Here is a 16,830-nt window from a genome sequence, read left to right as displayed (position 1 = left end):
TTATGGTAAATCAAATGTTAGTGCAATCACAATATAGTAACACTCGAAATAGTGCAGAGCAATAAAAATATATCAATAACTCAACTTTGCTCAAACGTTAATGTCACACAACATAAACAAACAAATGGAAATGAAACGGCACGCCTCGCGCAGTCATACATCCCAGCTTGCACCGCGCGCTTCTTCTTCTTCTACGAGGGAAAATGAAGACGGGGGAAATGAAACGGCACGCCTCGCGCAGTCATATATCCCAGCATGCACCGCGCGCTTCTTCTTCTTCTACGGGGGAAAATGAAGTCGGCGGCTGCTTACTGTAGTTGCGATTGATTGATTGATTGAAACTTTTAGCTGTTGGAGGCTCAATATTGGTCCATATATGAGGCGCACCGGATTATAAGGCGCACTGTCAGCTTTTGACAAAATTTGAGGTTTTTAAGTGCGCCTTATAGTGCGGAAAATACGGTACTTAATATACATTACAACCACCCCTCCTTTACATCATAACTAGACAATACATGCTCTTGTTCACATCTGTCATCATTTGTAAAAACAACCACACACACCTCACAGTTTACAACAAAATGCTCTCATGGATAAATATAATACACATTAAAGGCCTACTGAAAGCCACTACTACCGACCACGCAGTCTGATAGTTTATATATCAATGATGAAATCTTAACATTGCAACACATGCTAATACGGCCGGGTTAGATTAGTAAAGTGCAATTTTAAATTTCCCGCGAAATATTCTGCTGAAAACGTCTCGTATGATGACGTTTGCGCATGACGTCACGGATTGTGCGGACATATTGGGACACCATTGTGGCCAGCTATTAAGTCGTCTGTTTTCATCGCAAAATTCCACAGTATTCTGGACATCTGTGTTGGTGAATCTTTTTGCAATTTGTTTAATGAACAATGAAGACAGCAAAGAAGAAAGCTGTAGGTGGGATCGGTGTATTATCGGCTGGCTACAGCAACACAACCAGGAGGACTTTGAGTTGGATAGCAGACGCGCTACCGTGAGTACAGCTTTGGCTTCCAAACATTTGATCGCTTGCCCGTCCGTGCGTGCCGCTATGTGCACGTCAGTTACGTAACTTTGGGGAAATATATGTGCTATATGAACTTTACGGAGGTGACTGGTACTTTGGGCTGTGGGATTGAGTGTGTTGTGCGGGTGTTTGATTTGTATTGGTGGGTTATATGGACGGGAGGGGGGAGGTGTTTGTTATGCGGATTAATTTGTGGCATATTAAATATAAGCCTGGTTGTGTTGTGGCTAATAGAGTATAGATATGTCTTGTGTTTATTTACTGTTTTAGTCATTCCCAGCTGAATATCAGGTCCCACCCGCCTCTCACAGCATCTTCCCTATCTGAATCGCTTCCACTGCCCTCTAGTCTTTCACTCTCACTTTCCTCATCCACTAATCTTTCATCCTCGCTCAAATTAATGGGGTAATTGTCGCTTTCTCGGTCCAAATCACTCTCGCTGCTGCTGGCCATGATTGTAAACAATGTGCAGATGTGAGGTGCTCCACAACCTGTGACGTCACGCTACTTCCGGTACAGGCAAGGCTTTTTTATCAGCGACCAAAAGTTGTGAACTTTATCTTCGATGTTCTCTACTAAATCCTTTCAGCAAAAATATGGCAGTATCGCGAAATGATCAAGTACGACACATAGAATGGACCTGCTATCCCCGTTTAAATAAGAACATTTCATTTCAGTAGGCCTTTAAGTTGATGTGTCAATCATAGTGCCCACCTTAGTGACTGTGTGAGCAACTTTAATTGCTCCAAAGCCACTTTTTAACTTCAATTGTGAATGAAGAGTAATCTGTTAGACATTTCAAGTTTGTTTTGAGGTCGTTCCATTCCTTTATGGCTTTATATGAAAAGGCTGATTGTGCAAAATATGTTTTACATCTTGGTACGCTACACTGCCCCCTGGTGGAGGTTCGTGTGTTTCTAGTTGTCACAGCAGATGTAAACTGGACAAAATACTTAAGTGGCGCTGTTGCAGTGTTATTTAGGATTCGATGGGCCATTCGTATTGATGCTAATCTTTGAATGTTAGCTAAATTTAACAGTCTATATTTTTGGAGAACTAAACAGTGAAGGTGGTGTTGTGGTTTTCGCTCAAGGATTTTAAGCGATTGTTTGTGCAAAGTTTCCAATGGCCTCAAACTAATTTTGCTTGCCTGGGACCAACATGTTATACAATAATAAAAAGGAGACATAATCATTGCATTAAAATAAGTTTGACCTGCCTCCAGTGTTAATGAATTCCTGATACAATTGAACATTTTGATGTTGTATTTAAGACTCTGGCACATCTGTTTGACATGTTCTTTAAAGCCTAGTGTTGGCTCTAAAATGACACCTAGGTAACGATACATTATGAATTTTTTTCTTATTAACAGTTATATTTGGAAAGGATGACATGTTGTATTTGTTTACAAAATACGTTGTTGCCGTTTTCTTAATGTTTAATGTAAGACAAGAGTCAGTAGCCATCTTGCCACCTTCTCCATGGCTGCTGGAAGTTTTCTGGCAACCGTTTCAGCGTCCTTTCCCCAAGTATAAATAACCCTGTCATCTGCATAAATCTGGATATTTACATCCTCACATACAGATGGCAGGTGGTTTATATAGATGGAGAAAAGAAGAGGGCCGATATCAGAGCCTTGTGGCAGGCCAATATCAGTAGCAGTGAAACTGGATGTTGTGTTATCAACACGTTTGGACCGACCAGATAGATATGACATCATCCAGGCCAGAGTATCTGTCGACAGTTTAAAAGTTGGTTTGATGAGTCACGATTGGTTAAGATTAGGGCAAAACATTAGGGACAGGCCAATCAGAGGCAATATAGAGCGGGTCATGGAACCAGGAAGTGAAATCACAACAGACATCCCAAATGACGAGGAGAGAGTCGGAGAATAGAAGAGGGAATATTCAAGCAGGCGATTTATATATTAGAAAAACTAGTGGAAGATGGCAAAGGGATTCTCTTCCTTAGATTCTTCTTTTAGCGATGTAGACCACGTCCAGGAAACCCACAATGTGTCTACTTGGCCACATTTGTACAAATGTATGCGTCTGGATAAAATAATGCCCAGCACATTCCTTTTAGTTGTTTACTATGTAAGCCCAAATCAAAACTGCTCTCGACATGGAAGACGTGGAACACACATTTAAGAACACACATGATTGTGGCAGACGTGATGACTTTTACTGCAGTACAGCCTGTCTAAATACTACATTTCATTTACATTGGTGTTTTACAACAAGACAGTAGCTGACATTTTGTTCATTGTTTCTACTGTTTATATTTTGACATTGAATAGTTTAATCATTTTGAAACATAAACAACATGACTGCAAGATATTTGTTATTTCATGCTATAAATCACAGGCAGACAAAGGAAGTTAGCTAATAGAATAAACATTGTTTGTACTGTTTGTCCCCCCACTAGGGCACAAAACCTGCGTTCCCCAGACCCCTGGCTTATTTTCAGTCTTTTTCATTAAGTTCAAATCACATGCCTGCTTACCACAGTTTGAGAATTACTGATCTAAATCATGCAAGACACAATAATCTTGGTGCTCACTTGTGTTACCAGCTATTTAGACAATAATGGCTGTAGGTTAACACATTTTCAGGCAACAGCAAATCTGCACTGCTATGCAATCTGTACACTGACTACTCTCAAGTATTTGGGAGTTTCATTTCTTTTAAGATGAAATGTGAGTGGTCCAATCACTAATCAATAATTTTCTTTCAATTAGTTTCATCTCTCAGGCAGTTGAAGATGAGACTCCTGACACATGGGATGATGATGATGATGATGATGACAAGGAGGAGCAGAAGCAAGGGGAGGAGGAGAAAGAGAAACCAAAGAGAAATGACAAAGATTTTGAGTTTTTACTTCAGAAAATAGCCAGAGACCATTCACTGGATGAGTCGTTGCGGAGAGATCTGCAGAGGAAAAAATCACACCCAGTGTACAAGGAGATGCTGGTGAGCATTAGTGAGAGGCTGACATTTCTCACAGTGCTGTCAAATGCGTGCTTAGATGCTTTTGCTCTTTTCTTATTAGACATTTAGAGAAAAATTGCCATCCTATGGAAAAAAAGAGGTTTGTTTTTTTGTTCACGTATACATTCTAAAATCACCAATCTTTCTCCTTAATCTTACCTCGTTTTGTCTGTCTCCCACCAGGAGCTGGTCCAGCTGATCAACTCCAACCAAGTCCTGGTTGTGAGCGGTGAGACTGGATGCGGGAAGACCACTCAGGTGACCCAGTTCATTCTAGACGACCACATCAACCGAGGCGTGGGTTCAATGTGTCGGGTGGTTTGCACGCAGCCTCGTCGCATCAGCGCCATTTCGGTACGTCGCCTGGAGATGTCCCCGGAAAATTGAATTCCCTAACAGTTAAACAGACTCGGCGTGTCTGCGTCCACATAGGTAGCACAGCGTGTGGCGGCAGAGAGGGCAGAAAGTGTTGGCAATGGAAATTCGTGTGGTTACCAAATTCGCTTGGAAAGGTGAGTGTCAGAATTGAGAGCACATGCATAATCATTGCATAACACAATATCAGCCTCTGGCCGCACATCTCTAATGAGATTATGCATTTTGGTTGATGTTGTGGAAGTATTCATTTAACAATGATTTTATTATTGTGGTTGTAATTTGCAGTGCATTAAACAGACATTTTCCCCATGTACAGTATATGAATCACCCAAAATAGTTGGGTTTCATTAAAATCATGCAGCTGTCTGTCACTAACATTCTGGCTTGATATTAAGTGTTGGAAATGAAAGTTCCATAAATACAAGTTGTGGAAGCGCCAACTAGTACATTGTATAAAGGCAGAATGATACGGGATAAGTAACACAGCTGGAAGATAATTATTTGTGACTGTCGAAAAATAATGGCCTCCAATTTTTCCCCCAAAGTAATTTTGTGGTGTTCTTGTCTCCTGTAATTGTAGATGTTACTGCCGTGTGACAAACTTACATATTTTAGACTAAGCATCTGTAACCTGTTATATCAAACATATTTTGTGTCTGTTGGAAAATGTAATTATTTTTCTCTTTTTTCCCCAGCCAGTTACCACGAAAACAAGGTTCGGTCCTGTACTGCACCACCGGCATTATCCTGCAGTGGCTTCGCTCAGACTCGTGAGTTTTCCTCATCACATCTTCTTCTCTTACTTTTCGCTTTCTGCTCTTGGCTGCCCGATCTTCCCTTTGTGTCACTCTGCTGCATTGTGCTTGACTCGGCTGTCAGTGCAAAAAATCATTATTATGGCTCCCCATCCTTTGAGGCAGACTCAAAACACTGTTAACTCATCCCCGCACGTTAGTCTTTGCATTACGAGTATCGAAACAAGGGTGCCAACTTTTATTGTTGTCTCAGTTGTACTCATCCCGAAATAGGCACGACTTTAGCAATCGTGAGTCATTTTAAATTGCAGAATTTTAAATTGCAGCATTTTAACAGACTGCCATAGGGCAGTCTGTTAAAATGCTGCAATTTTTTGTTGCATCATGTTTACACAGTAGCTGGCCGAGAGGTTGGTACAGTACATGTATACTTGTCTCTTTCTGTACGGTAGAAACATTTCAGTCCAGTGAGCACAAACACAGATGAGTGCACAGAGGTACAAAACACAAATGGCATCATTTTAAATCGCAGTTGACATCCTTGACATGTCAGAGGGAGCTACATTTGTACAAAATGCTAGATGAGCCAGCTACTCAACATTTGAAGTCATTATTACTGTATTTTTCGGACTATAAACCGCTACTTTTTTCCCAAGCTCTAAACCCTGCGGTTTATACAAACGTGCGGCTAATCTAAGAATTTTTCTTTGCTTACAGCTAAATGATGGAATGGATGAAGCAAATAAATCAAACAATGTGCTTGAATTAGCCACTTTAGGAAACTGTTCAAACTCAAAGATTTTATAAAGTACAAGGAAGCATAATCCTGATAAAGATCTTGAACCTTATCATACAATAAAGAATCTTGTTCATCTTATAAAGGATGAATAAAGACATCAATGAATTCTCTGTTTTGTTTAATCAGCCGTTTTACTACCGTGTTACAGGCACCGTTTGGAAAAAGGAATTTAAATAAACATTTACAAAATCTTTCTATGTAATTATCTCATTTCACAAAAAAAAAATAGTGGGTGCGGCTTATATACTGGTGCGGCCTATAGTGTGGAAAATACAGTGTATATATTTATAATCATTTGTGTAAAAATGTTGGTGTGATGTCCTCTTAGCCCTTTAAAGATCCAAATTTATGCCAGCCAATTTATCAAGCAATTTTGGCTGTTTAGAATAAATATAAAAGTAGAATTTGCCAAAGGATATTCATAAAAATGTAAACCTGATTTAAATGGTAAGGCTACACAAACACCTACATTTGTTTCTAATGATGAACATTAGTCTTATTGAAATCCATTTAATTACAATTTTGATCCGTTAATAAAAACTAAAGTAATTCTTATGCTAGGCTTTCTCTTAGGACTACAGCGGAACCTCGATGATTGAACTTAACAGGTTCTTCAACAGGGTTAGTAAATAGAAAAGTTTTCATATTGAAGCAAATAGCTCCATAATGTAAACATGAATAATGGAACATTTCACCTCAAATAAACCCCCTTAAGATAAGTTAACAATGTTTGAGCAAATCAATGATGTACATTTCTAACATGTTCCTTCCTTCATTCTGACAATATAATTGCATTTGTGTAAATATATCTTTTTTTAAAGTTAATTTAAATTATGCACGCAAGTAATTTACTGCAGTTAATCAAATGTTTTTAATGTGATTACACTTTTTCTATGATTTTTCAGCACAAATTAAATTACAATACCATAAAAATTATTATATTTACAGCTAATTTTAGGGAGATGCCTATTTGAGTGAGTTTTTTGTGTTTGTTTGAAATAGAATAACTGAAAATCAATGTTGCTCCCAGTTTTTTTTTACGCATCCCATGGCATAATATTAATAATAATCAGTAAATACATATATAGAAATGTGTATATTTATATACAGAAATGTAATTTTATTGAAATTATTTTTAAAAACATGTATCAAATCAAATCCAACTTTATTCATAAAGTGCTTTTCATACCTAAAAGAAATGCAACGCAAAGTGCTTTACAAAGTTAAAAACAATACCCCGTGCTGGAGCCTTCCCAGCTGCACTCGGGTGGAAGGCGGGGTACAACCTGGACAAGTCGCGCGTGCATGCGTGTGTGCATGCGTGCGTGCGTGCGTGCGTGCGTGTGCGTGTGTACAGTATGTATATGTACTGCTCCTTCGCTTGGAAAGGAGCCAGCTTAGGTGGTTGGGGCATCTCGTGCGGATGCCTCACGAGCGTCTCCCTAGGGAGGTCCTCATTGCACGTCCCACTGGGAGGAGACCCCGCGGCAGGCCAAGGACCAGATGGGGGGATTACATCTCCTCTCTGAGGGAAGTCTGGGGTTCTCTGCTAGAGCTGTTGTCCCTGCGACCCCATTCTGGATAAGCGGTTGAAGATGGATGGATGGATATGGATATGTATATGTATAATCAAATCCCCCAAAGTATAATAGATATTTCATGTGTATATTTCAGGTTGAAGCATTAAAACAAATAATATATTTCTTGGGAAGCTGACACTTTTTCCTCATTAGAGAGAAAAGAGTGAGGAGATTTAAAGGGCTATAAAAGTTAAAAATTACTGATAATTATTTCGTTACTAGAATCCCATGTACTTTGTGTCATTGTACTGTATATGTACTATAAGAAGCCATTAAAACTAACTTGGTCTCTTATTTGACTCAGGCGCTTATCGAGTATCAGCCACTTGGTTTTGGATGAGATTCACGAAAGAAGTCTCCACTCTGACGTCTTGCTCACAATTGTCAAGGACCTGCTCAACTTTCGAGAAGACCTTAAGATCATCCTAATGAGCGCCACGCTCAATGCGGAGAAATTCTCTAAATATTTTGGTATAAGATGTGTGACATGTTGTATTTTGTAGATAAATAATTTGTGAAGTAATTAGTTTGCTCCTCACTCATTGTCAAATTTTTTAGACAACTGCCCCATGATCCACATCCCGGGTTTGACGTTCCCAGTGGAAGAGTTCCTCTTGGAGGACGTGGTGGAGATGACAAGGTAAGAGCATTAACTTGCACCTAGCTTGACTCTGTTCCATCTTAAAATGAATAACTTATTTTTGCCAGATATCGTCCAAAGAGTAAAGACTGTCGCCCTGCGTGGAAGAGAGGCTTCATGAAGGGGCATCACTCAAGACCTGAGAAGGAGGAGAAGGAGGCGGAATACAAGGAGAGCTGGCCTTGTTATGCTCGCACTCTACAAGCTAGGTTAGTAGAGGGCTTTTGCTATAATAATAATATTGTCCTTGCTTCCTTTTATTTCAGCTGAAAAATGTATATCCTGTTTTCCCACAGATACTCTGACAACACTATTACTGCTCTTGAAATGCTGGACGCTGACGACAAGATTGACCTAGAGCTAATCTTGGCACTTATCCGACATATTGTGCTAAACGAAGGGGTGAGTTTGCCCCTTTCATACTCACCGGACACTTCATTAGGTACTGTACAGCTGCACAAATATCACAAGTATCACATGTTCTGTATATTTATTATTGCCATATTTACATAAATATTTTTTACATAATAAAGTGTGCGCTGAATCTGATGTCAGATGCCGTGCATTTGTCGGAAGACAGATTGGAAGAACAGCTTCCAAGCACATTGCGACATACGATCAGAAAAAATGTCTTTGGTAGCAGATCTGTGCTAATGAAAACATGCACAAATGCTCTCCCACTGCATCCTCATTTTCTTTTTCCCCCCTGTCTCCAGCTTTTCGTTGAGTCCCTCTTTTCTTTAGTCGTACATACAGTATGTAGTTGTAATTTAAGGTTTGCCTTCTAAATCATGAATGCATATGCATTAGGGCTGGGTGACATACCGGTTTTATACTTCATACCGGTATATCTTAAAAAGCAATATGTATTTGGGACAGTACCACTATACCGGTATATATTTTATTTTCACGCTATGTTACCGCCGCTTGCTGTCCTTGTGCCTGACAGGCACAGAGCTTTTCTTTCCCTCTTTGGCTCACCCCTCCGCCCCTTGCGTGTTTATTGTGATGCACATTGACGTGCTGAGCCTGCGCATCAAACTTTTTTTTAATGACAGCGGTTAGGTCATTGAAATAAGAAAGTGATACTGAAAGTGATTAACGCAGAAAAGCGAAGTCATTAGCCCTTCTCATAATAAAGCACATCTGTCAATCAGCCATTGAAACAGCTGATTCACTGTGGCATTGTCAGACAGCAAAAAGAGAAACGACTGATTGTCCATGACGGACTCTTGAATGAAGGATGTGACTCAGCTGTCTTGATTGTGTTGGTTAATTACATTGCTGTGGTTCATGATTAGAAACCCAAGGTAATGACATGCAGGCATTCATAGACATTCCTGTGAGTCACCACTACACTTGCTCCTGTTTTACTTACTTAAATTGTAGTTAATACAACACTCACACAGAGTGATAACGGTAGATAACTGGTGATAATAATGAGACATAATTTAAAGCCCCGCAGTGCTGGCAGATAAGAGTATATTTTTTTAATGTCTGCTTCCCCTGAGGAGATTTATTGCAAAGTTATTTTTAAAGCACAACCAGCTTATTATCATCCTGATTTTTCTTTCATAATATGGCTGTACTTCGATAAGAGAAAATATAAAATAAAAATAGACTGACTCTCACCTCTAACATGGTTGTAGCGTGGCTCTAAGATGGCTCAAACATGATTGTAACATGGTTGTAGCATGGTTTTGTCATGATTCTAACATGGCTCGAACATGATTTTAGCATGGTTCAAACATGATTCTTACATAAAGGTTTATTTGAAATAGGGACAGATACAGAAACATAGATATCTGAAACATTTATCCAATGTATGCATCATAGTGTTTGTAGCCAAAGCTAATTTACAACACTTGTCCCCAACAACAACAACGCAGATCCAACATCATTAGAATAGGAACATAAAAAGAATGAGGCAAAGATGAGTCGATAATAATGATAATAGTAATAATACAGACAAAGTGCAAACTAGATAAAAGCTAATAATAATAATAACACAGACAATGTTATTATTATGGCTCTAACATGATTGTAGCATGGTTTTATCATGATTCTAACATGGCTCGAACATGATTTTAGCATGCTTCTAACATGATTCTTACATGGCTATAACATGATTGTAGCATCGTTTTAGCATGAGTCTAACAGGAGTCTAACATGGCTTTAACACAATTCAAACATAGTTCTAACTTAGCACTAACACGGCTCCAACATGGTTCCAACACAAATTCCAACCTGGTGAACATGGCGTCCCAATGAATGTGGCAGGTTATACTCCATGAGGACCACATCTTATTTTGGTCACAATCCTAATCCTTAAAATAGAATAGAATGCCCTATTGCCATCAAACATGGGAGCATGACAAATATACGGGTGGCTACTCTGTTAGGTGCAGTTAAAATACAAGAAAAACAATAAATAAAATGTTAAAAATAAATACATAAATACCTGTACAAACAGCATTGCAAGAGTGAAAAACAGTGTAAACTGTTGGGACAGATTTAATATGCTAATCCTTAGTTACCGTGCTTCTGCTGTATTTTGTTTCTTGTTGAAGCTTTGCTTTGTTCCCAGTGTCTACTTCTTAGTGCCACCACACCTTTTTTGTTTCCTAACAGGACGGTGCAATCTTGGTCTTCCTGCCCGGCTGGGACAACATCAGCAGCCTCAACGACCTACTAATGGCGCAGCAGATGTTCCGATCAGGTAATCACACACCAAGTGTACGCCAGTAATTTAAAGGCCTACTGAAATGATTTTTTTTTATTTAAACGGGAATAGCAGATCCATTCTATGTGTCATACTTGATCATTTCGCGATATTGCCATATTTTTGCTAAAAGGATTTAGTAGAGAAAATCGAAGATAAAGTTCGCAACTTTTGCTCGCTGATAAAAAAAAGCCTTGCCTGTACCGGAAGTAGTGTGACGTCACAGGAGCTAGTATTCCTCACTATTCCCCGTTGTTTACAATGGAGCGAGAGAGATTCGGAGCGACAAAGCGACGATTACCCCATTAATTTGAGCGAGGATGAAAGATTCGTAGATGAGGAACGTTACAGTGAAGGACTAGAGAGGCAGTGATGGACGTATCTTTTTTCGCTCTGACCGTAACTTAGGTACAAGCTGGCTCATTGGATTCCACACTCTCTCCTTTTTCTATTGTGGATCACGGATTTGTATTTTAAACCACCTCGGATACTATATCCTCTTGAAAATGAGAGTCGAGCACGCGAAATGAACATTTAAAGTGACTTTTATCCCCACGACAATACATCGGTGACACACTTAGCTACTGAGCTAACGTGATAGCATCGTTCTCAAATGAAGATAGAAACAAAAGAAATAAACCCCTGACTGGAAGGATAGACAGAAGATAAACAATACTATTAAACCATGTACATGTAACTACACGGTTAAAAATTCTCAGCCTGGTAAGGCTTAACAATGCTGTTGCTAACGACGCTAAGGCTAATTTAGCAACTTAGCAACCGGACCTCACAGAACTATGATGAAAACATTAGCGCTCCACCTACGCCAGCCAGCCCTCATCTTCCCATCAACAGCCGTGCTCACCTGCGTTCCAGCGATCGACGGCGCGACGAAGGACTTCATCCGTGGGTTTGGCGGCAAGCATCGGCTAGGCGTAGTAAGTAGTCCTTGTTGTGTTGCTGTAAGTATTGTACTTAGCCGCTAATACACAGATCGATCCCACCTACAACGTTCTTCTTTGCAGCCTCCATTGTTCATTAAACAAATTGCAAAAGATTCACCAACACAGATGTCCAGAATACTGTGGAATTTTGTCGAAGAAAACAAGAGGTTTTTGTATCGGGTCGATGGGGTCCGACCACTTCCGTGGATTTTGTGACGTCACGCGCATAAATCATATCCAAAGGAGTTTTTCAACCGGAAGTGTGGCGGGAATTTTAAAATTGCACTTTATAAGTTAACCCGGCCGTATTGGCATGTGTTTCAATGTTAAGATTTCATCATTGATATATAAACTATCAGACTGTGTGGTCGGTAGTAGTGGGTTTCAGTAGGCCTTTAATATTGATCTGTTAAACCCCAATGACAACAACCAGAATTAGGACTTTGTTAACTCTATGTATGCCTATGGCTTGCGACCTCTTATCACACGCCATAGTAGAATCACGAAGCAGAGCGCCACTCTAATTGACAATATTTTTACCAACATACTAGACACTGAAATAACTAGCGGTCTTATGGTAACTGATATATCCGATCACCTTCCGGTATTCACAGTCTGTAGTTTGGATTATTGCACACTTCAAAAGCCAGAAACAAAAACCATTAGAAGGCTCTGTAATGAAAGGAGAATCATGACCTTTGAACGTGACATGATTAACAAAGAATGGAATAGTGTATTCAGTGAATCGGATACCAACTCCGCATATGAGATATTCCTTAACACATTAATTGAATCATACGACATGCACTGTCCGGTAATAACTACTTCATGCAGAAGTAAAAAACACCAAAGATAAAAAGCCTTGGATGACAAAAACATTGAGTAATGCATTTAGGAAAAATAATAAATTATATAAAAACTTTTCAAAGGCCAGAAATGAGCAAACATATGACAAATACAAATACCACAGAAATAAAGTGACTTATTTAATCAGAAAACAGAAAAAGTACTATTATGATAAGCTATTGACGGATAACCGGAATTATACTAAGAGCCTGTGGAAAAATTTAAACAAGGTTGCTGGGAGAGCCACGACAAAGTCATTTCCAACTCACTTCGAGATAAACGGAGTGAAGAAGGAAAATTAGGAGCGGATTCTGGAGAAATGTAATGACTATTTTGTGCAGGTGGGCCCGTCACTGGCCAGAAACATTGCTCCCTCGCATGTGCACTGGAATTATTTTGACTGAAGGAGTGATAACAGCAACAGGACTCAGTCATGACTCAGTGGCCTAGTGGTTAGAGTGTCCACCCTGGGATGGGTAGGTTGTGAGTTCAAACCTCGGCCGAGTCATACCAAAGACTATAAAAATGGGACCCATTACCTCCCTGCTTGACACTCAACATCAAGGGTTGGAATTGGGGGTTAAATCACCAAAAATGATTCCCGGGCGCAGCCACCGCTGCTGCCCACTGCTCCCCTCACCTCCCAGGGGGTGAACAAGGGGATGGGTCAAGTGTGTGTGTGACAATCATTGGTACTTTAACTTAACTTAACTTAACTTAACTTTAATTTTAGAACATTTAAAACCTTTTTGTTAGGGCTGTCAAAAATAAGTAGTTAAATGGGAACTGCACTTTTTTGGGATTTTTTCCTATCGTTCACAATCATTATGAAAGACATGACGACGGATGTGTTTTTTTTTTGCATTCTAGATAATAATAAATGCGATAAAAAGTCTGCTTACAATGGAGCTTATGTGAGCCGCTCTATTCTGCCTATAAAGCCCTTAACAAACATCCAAACACCATTAAGGTTTTGTATAAATTAATGAATTAATTTTGAATGAATGAATGAATTAATTTATTTATTCCGGCAGACAGACATATATAGCAACACTTCAACATTTCACCACTCCTAGTTTGTGTGTCACTATCATTGGCACTTTAACTTTAACTTTAATGACAGAGCACATGCTCCTGACACTAGTGTCACAGCATGAAGTGGCTTCTCTATTTAGAGAGTTCTCACCAAAAGCCTCCACTGATAGATATGGTTAATCAATGAGACTGTTAAAAAACATCTCCATGGCTTTAGTGCCAGCACTGACATATGTCTGTAGTTTATCATTTTCAAATGGTGTTTTTCTTGATAAAATGAAGAAGGCGAAAGAGCTTCCTCTGTACAAAAGCGGTGATAAACATTTGTTTTCAAATTACCGTCCGATTTCATTACTACTCCAATGCTGTAAAATCTCAGAGACACTTTTTCAGACCAGATTACAAAAATTAATTGATAAACATAGACTGTTGTGTGATAGCCTATATGGTTTTAGGAAAAAACAGATTCCACAGGAATGGCTTTAACTGACACTGTAGAATTGATCAAAGATGCACTAGACAACAAACTCTATGCTATTGGCATTTTTATTGACCTAAAAAAAGCCTTTGACACATTAAACCACAGTATTCTAATTGACAAACTGCAGACATATAAAGTTAGAGTCTTTAAAATGGATAAAAAGTTATCTCTCGAACAGAACACAATTTGTACAGATGGGAAATAACATATCTAAAAACCGAGTTATCACTTGTGGGGTTCCACAGGGGTCAGTCTTGGGACCAAAACTTTTCACATTATATATCAATGATATAGTCAAAGTATCTGACGTCCTAAAATTAGTGTTGTTCGCGGACGACACCAACATCCTCTGTTCTGGAAAAGATTTAATTCAATTAGTAAACACAGTGAACAGTGAATTGTCAAAAATTCATTCGTGGTTTTTAATAAATAAACTATCACTAAATCTCTCAAAAACAAACTAAATCCTCTTCGGGAGAAGGGGACTGGAAAAAAACATACACATAAAAGTTAGCGGGAAGTCTATAAATAGAGTAAATGAACACAAGGTCTTGGGGGTTAAGATAGAAGCTCTACTCAATCAATCAATCAATCAATCAATCAATCAATCAATGTTTATTTATATAGCCCTAAATCACAAGTGTCTCAAAGGGCTGTACAAGCCACAACGACATCCTCGGTACAGAGCCCACATACGGGCAAGGAAAACTCACCCCAGTGGGACGTCAATGTGAATGACTATGAGAAACCTTGGAGAGGACCGCATATGTGGGTAACCCCCGCCCCTCTAGGGGAGACCGAAAGCAATGGATGTCGAGTGGGTCTGACATAATATTGTGAAAGTCCAACACATCAGCGAAAGTCCAGTCCATAGTGGGGCCAGCAGGAACCATCCCGAGCGGAGACGGGTCAGCAGCGTAGAGATGTCCCCATCCGATGCACAGGCTAGCGGTCCACCCCGGGTTGGGAGCAGAGTAGAAAAGAAAAGAAAAGAAACGGCAGATCAACTGGTCTAAAAAGGGAGTCTATTTAAAGGCTAGAGTATACAAATGAGTTTTAAGATGAGACTTAAATGCTTCTACTGAGGTAGCATCTCTAACTTTTACCGGGAGGGCATTCCATAGTATTGGAGCCCGAATAGAAAACGCTCTATAGCCCGCAGACTTTTTTTGGGCTCTGGGAATCACTAATAAGCCGGAGTTCTTTGAACGCAGATTTCTTGCCGGGACATATGGTACAATACAATCGGCAAGATAGGCTGGAGCTTGACCGTGTAGTATTTTATACGTAAGTAGCAAAACCTTAAAGTCGCATCTTAGGTGCACAGGAAGCCAGTGCAAGTGAGCCAGTATAGGCGTAATATGATCAAACTTTCTTGTTTTTGTCAAAAGTCTAGCAGCCGCATTTTGTACCAACTGTAATCTTTTAATGCTAGACATAAAACGTTACAGTAATCGAGACGAGATGTAACGAACGCATGGATAATGATCTCAGCATCGCTTGTGGACAAAATGGAACGAATTTTAGCGATATTACGGAGATGAAAGAAGGCCGTTTTAGTAACACTCTTAATGTGTGACTCAAACGAGAGAGTTGGGTCGGAGATAATACCCAGATTCTTTACCGAGTCGCCTTGTTTAATTGTTTGGTTGTCAAATGTTAAGGTGGTATTATTAAATAGATGTCGGTGTTGAGCAGGACCGATAATCAGCATTTCCGTTTTCTTAGCGTTGAGTTGCAAAAAGTTAGCGGACATCCATTGTTTAATTTCATTAAGACACGCCTCCAGCTGACTACAATCCGGCGTGTTGGTCAGCTTTAGGGGCATGTAGAGTTGAGTGTCATCAGCATAACAGTGAAAGCTCACACCGTATTTGCGTATGATGTCACCTAGCGGCAGCATGTAAATACTAAAGAGTGCAGGGCCAAGAACCGAACCCTGGGGAACTCTGCACGTTACCTTAACATAGTCCGAGGTCACATTGTTATGGGAGACACACTGCATCCTGTCAGTAAGATAAGAGTTCAACCAAGACAAGGCTAAGTCTGACATCCCAATACGCGTTTTGATACGCTCTAATAAAATATTATGATCAACAGTATCGAAAGCGGCGCTAAGATCAAGAAGCAGCAACATAGATGACGCATCAGAATCCATCGTTAGCAATAGATCATTAGTCATTTTTGCGAGGGCTGTCTCCGTAGAGTGATTTGCCCTGAAACCGGATTGAAAAGGTTCACAGAGATTGTTAGACGCTAAGTGTTCATTTAGCTGCTGTGCGACAATTTTTTCGAGGATTTTCGAGATAAACGGAAGGTGGGACACCTGCCGGTAGTTTACCAAGAGATCAGGATCGAGGTTAGGTCTTTTGAGTAGAGGATGAATAACCGCTTTTTTGAATGCTAGGGGAACAGTGCCAGAGGAAAGTGATAAGTTTATAATATTTAACACTGATGGACCTAATAATACAAAAAGCTCCTTGATAAGTTTCCCAGGAATTGGGTCAAGTAAACATGTTGTTTGTTTTGTCCCATTTACACATTTTAACAATTCCTCCAATGTTATCTCATCAAAGAGAGAGAAACTATTTTGGAGGGCAGT

At 39.6% G+C, this 16,830-nt stretch overlaps 1 protein-coding gene across 3 annotated transcripts in view; it reads left to right on the top strand.

Annotated features, from left to right (window-relative positions):
• The window catches only part of dhx36 (DEAH (Asp-Glu-Ala-His) box polypeptide 36), a 63,213-nt gene that overhangs the window by 13,564 nt on the left and 32,819 nt on the right, over positions 1–16,830 (top strand). For all 3 annotated transcript variants that reach the window (XM_062060292.1, XM_062060291.1, XM_062060289.1), the window contains exons 4-13: positions 3,799–4,030; positions 4,110–4,148; positions 4,232–4,402; positions 4,481–4,560; positions 5,122–5,196; positions 7,865–8,031; positions 8,119–8,200; positions 8,269–8,409; positions 8,497–8,602; positions 10,832–10,919. In XM_062060292.1, the coding sequence (XP_061916276.1) occupies positions 3,799–4,030; positions 4,110–4,148; positions 4,232–4,402; positions 4,481–4,560; positions 5,122–5,196; positions 7,865–8,031; positions 8,119–8,200; positions 8,269–8,409; positions 8,497–8,602; positions 10,832–10,919 (1,181 nt within the window). The remainder of the gene's footprint in view (positions 1–3,798; positions 4,031–4,109; positions 4,149–4,231; positions 4,403–4,480; positions 4,561–5,121; positions 5,197–7,864; positions 8,032–8,118; positions 8,201–8,268; positions 8,410–8,496; positions 8,603–10,831; positions 10,920–16,830) is intronic.

This window comes from Entelurus aequoreus, linkage group LG10, assembly GCF_033978785.1.
Source record: "Entelurus aequoreus isolate RoL-2023_Sb linkage group LG10, RoL_Eaeq_v1.1, whole genome shotgun sequence".
NCBI classification, from domain to species: Eukaryota; Metazoa; Chordata; class Actinopteri; order Syngnathiformes; family Syngnathidae; genus Entelurus; species Entelurus aequoreus.
Note: the sequence above shows the minus strand (reverse complement) of the source record. Positions and strands in the feature narration are given on the sequence as shown.